The sequence below is a fragment of the Hordeum vulgare genome, chromosome 5H (assembly GCF_904849725.1).
Source record: "Hordeum vulgare subsp. vulgare chromosome 5H, MorexV3_pseudomolecules_assembly, whole genome shotgun sequence".
Lineage (NCBI taxonomy): Eukaryota > Viridiplantae > Streptophyta > Magnoliopsida > Poales > Poaceae > Hordeum > Hordeum vulgare.
The window spans coordinates 332,565,571-332,575,409 of NC_058522.1; the positions used below are offsets into that span (position 1 = coordinate 332,565,571).

The 9,839-nt window shown below is 45.7% G+C and overlaps 1 protein-coding gene across 1 annotated transcript; it reads left to right on the forward strand.

Moving 5' to 3' along the window:
* Positions 1 to 971: 971 nt before the first annotated feature.
* LOC123397638 (probable calcium-binding protein CML25/26) lies at positions 972 to 1,944 on the forward strand. Its single transcript, XM_045092174.1, has one exon. It carries the CDS (start codon positions 1,199 to 1,201, stop codon positions 1,688 to 1,690), a length of 492 nt encoding a protein of 163 aa, XP_044948109.1. The 5' UTR covers positions 972 to 1,198; the 3' UTR covers positions 1,691 to 1,944.
* The last annotated feature ends 7,895 nt before the right edge of the window (positions 1,945 to 9,839 follow it).

A 9,839-nucleotide genomic window follows, 5' to 3' on the forward strand; every position in this document is an offset into this window, starting at 1 on the left:
AGAGAGAGAGAGAGAGAGCCTGTGCGAGACAGAGAGACAGATGGGGACCGTACCGGATCCAAAGAAAAACGAAACCACGATGCGAGAAATCCATCGACGGCGGCTCAGATCCCGCGCCGGAACCCGCCGCTCGGTCCCCAGCCCGCACGACCTCGGACGCCTCCCGCACCGACGGCAGCCCCGAGGGGCCTCCAAGCCGATGCCCGGTCCGGCGCGGCGGGAGGGGCTGGCCGGCGCCGGTGGCTCCCTCCATCATCGCCGCCGTCTGGGGAGGGACGTAGCCCCAGCCAACGCGCGCGATCAGTGGCCACGGCGAGCGGGACGGGCGTGGTGACAGGATTCGGACAGATCCGAGTAGAGCGCTCGCATTGCACGCAGCCATGCCGCCGGTGGCCTCTCGCAGCCGGACTGGTCCGAGCTAGATAGCTAGGGGCTCGTCGCCGGCGGGAGAAGGGGAAAGGAGGGGAGGTGGCGCCGGCGGTGGAGGCGGCGCCGGCGGTGGAGTGGAGGCCACGACGGTGGCTGCGCGTGGCGGCGGCTAGGGTTCCCGTCGGGGGGATCGTGAGAGCGTGGGGGGAAGCAGGTGCGTTCGAGGGTTGTGCGTTTTTTGTTGTTGCGTTTTGACGGGTTTGGATGGGAGAGGGCGATCGCACGTGGGAACGAACGGTTTTTTTTGTAATGAACCGTTTGGTGTGATTATTTACTCGCCTGGTTTATGAAGGGATGAAAAAAATCGATGAAAATGCTAGCGGGAGGAAGTGGGGAGGTGGGATCGAGAGGTCGAACCATCGCTCTCGTTGAACCATCACGACGACATAACCCTTTAATAGTAGAGATTAATTAATGCACCGGGAGTGGACGACGCACCAAGCATCGCGGCGCACGCAGAAACCTATTTTATTTTACGCGTATATATATATCCACAGAACCTGATAGGCTGATAGCGTTGCTGACGCGTTGCCACGGTCATGGAGAAGGTTCTAAGCCTGAACCATTTGACCCGTACATGGCCCGTACCAGTAATTCAGTATATATAGCACCAACAACCAGGCGCCACAGCATGTCCGTCAAGGCAATAATCCACGTAAAGGTTGTGAGATCCACGTAAGGCTGTGAGCGGTTCACCAGCAAAGCACGTCGAGGTTGCAGTACAGAGAAGCTGGCGGCGGCAGCAGCGAGCAAGATTGTGCGTTCACGGATGGTGGCCGATGCCGTGGTGCAGGCGTCGTCGGTGTTCGCCGCCTTCGACAAGGACGGCGACGGCAAGGTGTCGGCCGCCGAGCTGCGCGGCTCCATGACGGCGGCGCTGGGCGAGGAGGTGTCCGAGGAGGAGGCCGCGGCGATCCTGGCCACGGTGGACGCCGACGGCGACGGGCTGCTCGACCAGGAGGAGTTCTCCCGGCTCGGCCTCGGCGCCACCGGGGACGACGCTGGGGCGGCCGGAGCCGACGACGAGGAGGAGGTGAGGCGGCGGTGCCTGAGGGAGGCGTTCGCGATGTACGCCACGGAGGGCGGCGACGAGCGCGCCAGGATCACGCCGGCGAGCCTCAGGCGGATGCTGGGCAAGCTGCTGGGGTCCGAGAAAATGGGGCTGGAGGAGTGCAGGGCCATGATCTGCAGGTTTGACCTCAACGGCGACGGCGTCCTCTCCTTCGACGAGTTCAGGGTCATGATGATGGCCAATTTGTAAAGGATGGTTGGTTCCATTTCATTCGTTCGCTTTTTTTTTCTTTTGACATGTGATTGCGGTTGTTCAATTGTATGTTGGGGCTTGGGTGTGATGCTTAAGTTTCATTTTCTTCTTCTTTCTCTTTTCAATTTTGATCATGTAGAAAAGTTGTGGGTGTTATGTCGTAAACAAACCTCTCACTATTTGACCTGTAGTTTGTTGATAAAATCTTGTTCGTAATCATTTTAAACAAATGCTAAACTCTCTTGTTGACATTCTATTCTGAATAAATGTTAAAAGAATATTGGCGCCGCATGTTGGCCTTATCATGGGGTGGCTCAATTTTCTTTTCTCCTTTGCATACAACAATGACACATGGGCACGACATTATCAAAAAAATCTTTAAAGTACTATCTTTTATAAAAGTTATATCTCAAACCATTAACCAAATTGACGGTCCGCTTTCACCGGTATCTTCGTCAGAGTGAGATCTTTGAAACTAAAGCCTATGTCAGCTATGATCTGATTTTTTAGGGATCATACCACATTACTATCACTTACTTACCATGTTATTAGCTATTTAGTTGTCAGATTGATGGCTGCCCGTATACTCGACCAAAAGACGTGCGTCATGTACTTGTGTGGGTTGATATCTCTCCTTACTAATTGTTAACACTCGAATATTCACTCTTCGACTCAAAATAACATTGCATTGTTTAAAGGCATACCTAATTGTCCGGTAAGGCGGTAACTTTACACAAACTATGTGACAAATGTTCCCACTTAAAGATGGCAATTGTGATGACATAATCTGGCAACTGGTGCTTGTAAGTTCATTTAGTGCCATCTATTGTTAATTTTGAAGCATTGAATACAAGCTTGATTGAGGGACTAATGTGCTTATAAGAGTACACAGAATAACACATATAGAATCCCCTAAAGATTCGGTTTAATCGTTGAAGACGACCCCTATAAATGTCTGAAGACGTTAAAGACAACAGTGCTGTGCGAAAACATCCGTTTGAAGACAATGGAGCGGGAAGACTTTCACTATTGATAGTGTCATTTTATTCTTTCCCGAGTCACAGGAACCACTGTACAATTTTTTAGGCAAAACATTGTACTGTTAAGTGTGGTCGATGTAAAATGAAGTCAGAAACCGAAGTGATGCTCGGCCCAAAATCCAAGTGTTCTAGTGAAGACAATAAGAGAAAATCTCTTCCAAAGTTGGTTGAGTCATCTTTGCTTGCAACCCAATAGAAAAGCTATCACGTGTGTTTGAAATCTGACCGTTAGGATACGTGTCGGTTGGCCAAGTGTAGCTCTATTCATGTTTATGTTTATCATTTATGTTAGACATCATTTATGTTAGACATCATTTATGTCGGTTGGCCTAGTATGCATGATGTCTATGCTTATCATTTATGTTAGTTCATCCTTTGTGGCATGTCAAAGTGTAGCTCTATTCATGTTACGCTTTATTTAAATCATGTTTAGCTTTCGCATCTTTGAAGACATTGTTTGTTTTAAAGATTTTTCTAAAAATCACCTATTCACCTTCTCCATCTCGCCTAGTCGATAACTAGCACATTTAGTAAAAGACATGTCAATGTGGGATTCTGTTTTAAAGCCATCACTTACAGACCCAAGCGTGAAAGAATGATTTAACGGTTTACATGCATACACGTTGCTACTTTGAATTTCTCATAAAATAGATCTTGTGAGAACTTAAAAACCATCTGAGTGCCAACCGTATATCACACGTCAAAGAAGAAAAGTCCAACGCTCGATTCCGTTTTTACGACCTTGGCCAAGTTGTAAGTGTGAAACCTTAGGTGATGCTTTCAAAGATTTAAGACAATTAGCAAAGCTGAATGAAAGTAGATTCAGCGGGGACCTTTGCAACTGACTTCCTTATGTAGAGAAAACGAGGGAAAGGGTGCCTTGATGTGCAAGAAGGAAGAAGGAACACAGTGGTTCCCATATGCTCAGTCGTTCTTGGGCGTCGTTGACCATATATTGCCGACGACAGGATACAGAGTCAACGCTTCTTACTACCTTCACGAATATCAGAGTATAGGAGTAAGAGCATCTACAGTTGGATCCCATAAATGACTCCTCATACGTCCGCGGATGAGTCCGATCAGTGATCGGATAGAAGAGTGAAGGAAAAAAATGATCTAACCGGATCCCTCGTATCATCCTATATGCCTGGATTGTTCGCAAACCCTCGTATCCATCTCAAATATGAGGAAGATATGAGGGCTCGCGAACGCGTCCGGGAACGTCCGGTCAGTTCGACACATAGAACACGACTCTATCTCGGATCAACTTTATCTTTTTTTATTCATTCTTTTTTCTCTCCCGTCCTTTCCATCGATCACATGCAAGTGACCGGACATATAAAATAAAATAAAAATATGACTGCGTGGATGGACAAATAGATAACACGTTCGGTTACTAACCGTATGCGTCAACGGACATTTGAGGAATCAGATTTTTAAGTTTCAACTGTAGATGCTCTAACAGAACAATTATACGTGACTGACCGGGCTTAACCAAGAGAATCATGCATCGAGACCTGTCGGCTGGCAAAGAAAGGTTCACGAACAAGTAGATAGATTGACAAAAGGTGACGGATGCTTGTCAACGCACGCAACTGATGCAAAGAAACAGGAGCTAGACGAAAACAAAGCGGTAACAGGGGATCGCAAAAAAGAAAAAGAAAAAAGCGGTAACAGGGAAACCGGCTGCCTCCAACTGCATAGCCGCCGGCTTAGTTGCAACTGGATGGACGTTCTAGACCATTCTGGACCGGTCCCTTCTTGAACAACTTGACTGGAATGGGTCCTTCCAGGATGGACATTCTGGATCCAGACGTCTTGAATGGACTAGAATGAAATAATCTGGTTTAGTCGACGTTACTAGGCCCACGCGCCTACGGGGTTCTAAGATGTTACTGTCAGCCAACATCATTCTTCATAAACATATGAAACTGACACAAGTAGTTTCGCGGAAGTTTAAAAAAAAAAAAACAAAGGTAAAACATTTGCTTCATCTATTGATTAAAAAAAGTAAAGGCATGAATTATTATTCTCGAAAAACAAGTGACCCCGGTTTTTTTGCCCCGGCAGCGATCTAAAGTTTTACCTCCGTCGTGATGTTGAGCAAAATGGTTGGCGGCGCGCTCTTATTACGGAAGACCCATGCATTCCTTTCGTTCCATATGGTCCATGACATAAGCATAGTAAATGAAGTCATGGCCTTCCTTGATTGATGCTTGCGCCGGCATGACTTCCCACCAATTCTTTACCGCGTTCTTTAAGTGCCAAGATGTGATGTCCAAATTTTTTAGCTTCTTGATGACCAGACCCCAAAGCCTCAAAGTGTATAGACACTTGAAAAAGAGGTGTGTGTCGCACTTTTGGACATGCTTGCAAAGGGGGCAAAACCCACACCGCTTGTCCAATCTATCAGCGGTCTAGATACGATCTTGAGTAGACAACCATGCGAAAAACTTGACCTTTGGCGGTGCCCAAGCCTTCCACACCAGTTGGTCCACGGAGGAGAAGGTCATGCCAAGGAATTGTGCCTTGTAGACACCCACAACCCCAGCTGCTATACATATTGGACCAGTTAATAGAAGTCGCGCACGACAATTGAATTACCATGTACTTACGTTTCCTGGAAATTCTTGTAATGTTCATGAACATATGATGCTGCCTAAGTTAGATCATTTTGTTGTACTTATGAATGAAGGACCTAGCATGAACAAGAAGGATATCCGTTGGAGCGGGATCAAGCATGGAAAAGAAGTGCATGCGTGGGAAGGAACAATGGAGCTTTCGATAGTGATTTTCGCACTTTGAAGCCACCATAAGAAGGGCATGAAAGGTTGAATGAATTATTCAAGATGCCACTTTATAAATTTCGTCCATAGGCTATTATAGGTGTTGTGCCACCTTATTATTGGGTCAGGCCCATGTAATTTCGAAATACCATATTATAGGCTATTTTAGAGTCCGTATGTGTGGGGAAACTGAGTTAGGGTCGGTTCGGACCCCTCCTCCAAGGGGTCACCAAATTCCTCCTCTATTCCCCATATATACAGCCATTAGGGAGCCGTTTATACTTGGTTTTTGTTTAGATTACAAGTTCGCCATAGATGCAACTTCGCGTTCTTCGTCTGTGTTCCACGACCAGACGAAGGCGTCACAGAACCCCACTTTCATCAATAAAGTTTTCCTCTTATATTCGCAATATCCAGATTGCAATCTTAGGTTCTTGCGTGTTCTTCGTTTGCGTGCAAGAAACAAACCCTCGTGGTCAGGTTGATCGTGCTCCGGCGTGGTCAATAACCTCTCGGAGTTGGTTTAGCAATTGCTAAGGTGCGACGTCCTCACACGTTCGTAGTCGGATCGTCAAAGTCTACTCCATCAAAAACGATAACCACCATCTCATCGAAAGACAGGGACAACTTTGCCTCTATCAAGTGGTATCAGATTTCCAGGTTGCTTGGTGAGATTTTACCAGTTTTTCGTAGTTAGATCACATCAGTTATTCATACCTATAGTCCACGGAAAAGACAAAAAAAAATTAGGGTTAGATCATCATATCCGAACCAATCTCAGCCTTCGCATAGACTTTTCAGTATTTTGCTTTGTTAAATTTGCGGTTACATCGTCGTGTCAAGTTGCTGGTCTTAGTGTCTAGTACTTAAAGTTTTGAGTTTTGTTCATAGGTTGTCACGCCGCCACCACGCCATCTTTTATTGCTGCCATATACCACCACCATGCTACTGATACGTCCATTTCGCATCATGCTTTTATGTTGATATTTATCGCTTTATGGCTGTGATTACACTTCACGGTACAATACTTATGCCTTTACTCTCTTATTTTACAAGGTTTACATAAAGAGGGAGAATGCCGGCAGCTGGAATTCTGGTCTGAAAAGCCGTGAAAATCAACGAGGAATTATTTTGGATTTTATAAAAAATACTGGGTAGAAGAAGTTCCAAAGGGGAGCCACCAGGAGGCCACAAGCCTGCTAGGCGTGGCCTACCCCCTGGTCGCTCCTAGGGGGCTTGTGGGCCCCCTGTTGCCCCTCTGGCTCCCATATTTTGCTATAAGGAGGGTTTCGTTCCAGAAAAAATTAGGAGGAGGCTTTCAGGAGGAATCTCCGCCACCACGAGGCGGAACTTGAGCAGAACCAATCTAGAGCTCGGGCAGGGCCGTCCTGCCGGGGAAACTTCACTCCCGGAGGGGGAAATAATCGCCATCGTCATCACCAACACTCCCCTCATCGGAGGGGACTCATCACCATCAACATCTTCATTAGCACCATCTCATCTCCAAACCCTAGTTCATCTCTTGTGACCAATCTCTGTCTCGCGACTCCGATTGGTACTTGTAAGGTTGCTAGTAGTGTTAATTACTCTTTGTAGTTGATGCTAGTTGGATTACTCGGTGGAAGATTATATGTTCAGATCCTTGATGCTATTCGATACCTCTCTGGTCATGAACATAATTATGCTTTGTGAGTAGTCACTTTTGTTCCCGAGGACATGGGATAAGTCTTGCTATAAGTAGTCATGTGAATTTGTCTCTGTTCGATATTTTGATGTGTTGTATGTTGTCTCTCCTCTAGTGGTGTTATGTGAACGTCGACTACATAACACGTCACCATTGTTTGGGCCTAGAGGAAGGCATTGGGAAGTAATAAGTAGATGATGGGTTGCTAGAGTGACAGAAGCTTAAACCCTAGTTTATGCGTTGCTTCGTAAGGGGCTGATTTGGATCCACTAATTTAATGCTATGGTTAGATTTTGTCTTAATTCTTCTTTCGTAGTTGTGGATGCTTACGAGAGGGTTTAATCATAAGTGGGATGTTTGTCCAAGTAATGGCAGCACCCAAGCACCGGTCCACCCACATATCAAACTATCAAAGTAGCGAACGCGAATCATATGAACATGATGAAAACTAGCTTGACAGAAATTCCCATGTGTCCTCGGGAGCGCTTTACCTCCTATAAGAGTTTGTCCAGCCTTGTCCCTTGCTACAAAAGGGATTGGGCCACTTTGCTGCACCTTTGTTACTATTGTTACTTGCTACTTGCTACGAATCATCTTATCACACAACTATCTGTTACCGATAATTTCAGTGCTTGCAGAGAATACCTTGCTGAAAACCACTTGTGAGACCCTTCTGCTCCTTGTTGGGTTCGACACTCCTACTTATCGAAAGGACTATGAAAGATCCCCTACACTTGTGGGTCATCAAGACTCTTTTTTTGGCGTTGTTGCCGGGGAGTGAAGCGCCTTTGGTAAGTGGAATTTGGTAAGGAAATATTTATATAGTGTGCTGAAATTTATTGTCACTTGTCACTATGGAAACTAATCCTTTGAGGAGCTTGTTCGGGGTATCTTGTGATAGCTTGGCTTATTAGGGATGATAGACTACTCATATCAATAAGGAATTCCTTCTTTTCCGGGAGCCCATTCGAACAAAACTCCTAGGTTAAGCGTGCTCAGCTTGGAGTAGTTCTAGGATGGTGACCGACCGGAAAGTTGATCCCGGGTGCGCATGAGTGAGGACAAAGTGCGCAGAAAAGACTAGTATTGATATGTGAGGCCAGTCTATATCCTGCCAGGAGTAACGACCGCCGGCGGGTGTGTCCGGGGCGTTTACAAGTTTGGTATCAGAGCCGACCCTCGCGGTTACACGGATGTTTGCGGACAGGTGCGCAGTCATGTTGTTCATGACGTTTGTGACCCGTCGTGGCACACGACATGGCACATGTACTGGAGTGGATGCACATACGTTTGTGCCAAGAGGGAACGCTCCTGTGGCCCGACGAGGACGTCGGTTCCTCTAAGTGGTGGTGTATGTGATAGCCTCGCTTATTAGGGATGATAGACTACTCATATCAATAAGGAATTCCTTCTTTTCCGGGAGCCCATTCGAACAGAACTCCCAGGTTAAGCGTGCTCAGCTTGGAGTAGTTCTAGGATGAGTGACCGACCGGGAAGTTGATCCCGGGTGCGCATGAGTGAGGACAAAGTGCGTAGAAAAGACTAGTATTAATATGTGAGGCCAGTCCAGATCCTGCCAGGAGGAACGACCGCCGGTGGGTGTGTCCGGGGCGTTACATATCTTCACCTTGAACGGAAGCACAAGGAGTTGCTCCTCAACCTGTTGCACCTACTGAAATTATTTGTTATGAAATTCCTTCGGGAATGCTAGAGAAACTGTTGGCTAATCCTTTTACACGAGATGGAACATCACATCCCGACTTGCATCTAATCTATGTAGATGAAGTTTGTGGTTTAGAATTACAAATGATTGAAATTGGAATTTCATCAAAAGTTTTATCCTATGCATTTACAACCGATTGAAATCGGAATTTCATCAAAAAATTTATCCTATGCATTTGGTACATCGTGATCATGCTTGACACTTCTTATTACTCAGAACTTTTATGCTCGGCTTTCTCATTATAATCGCACCATGCTTGACACTTCTTGTACCGGTTCTTTTATGAAGAGAGATATTGACTTCAAATGGAATTTATTGGAAAGAATTAAACGCAACTCTGAAGATTGGGAGTTTGATCAAGGTAAGGAGTTAGGTATGAATCTCAAGTTTGATTGCGTTAAATCCTTTGTAGAAACAAATACTTTTTGTGATTTTAACGCTAAATATGGACTTGACTCTGAGATAGTAGCTTCATTGAGTGAATCATTTGCTGCTCATATTGATCTCCCTAAAGAGAAGTGGTGTAAATATCATCCTCCCTTAGAAGTCAATGTAGTTAAACCCAATCCAGTTGAAGAGAAAGTCATCGCTTATAATGATCCTATTGTTCCTACTGCTTACATTGAGAAACCACCTTTCCCTGTTAGGATAAAGGATCATTCTAAAGCTTCAACTGTGATACGTAGGGGCTACATTAGAACACCTACACCCCCTGAGCAAATTAGAGTTGAACCTAGAATTGCTATTATCAAAGATCTCCTATCCGACAATATTGATGGCCATGATATTCATTTCTGTGAAGATGCTGCTAGAATTGCTAAACACCATGCTAGAGACAAACATAGGCCTATTGTTGGCACACCTGTTGTTTCTGTTAAGATAGGAGATCATTGTTATCATGGTTTATGTGACA

Bases quoted from the DNA above. Each gene is read 5' to 3' on its own strand.
- LOC123397638 (XM_045092174.1), top strand. From the start codon at position 1,199: ATGGTGGCCGATGCCGTGGTGCAGGCGTCGTCGGTGTTCGCCGCCTTC.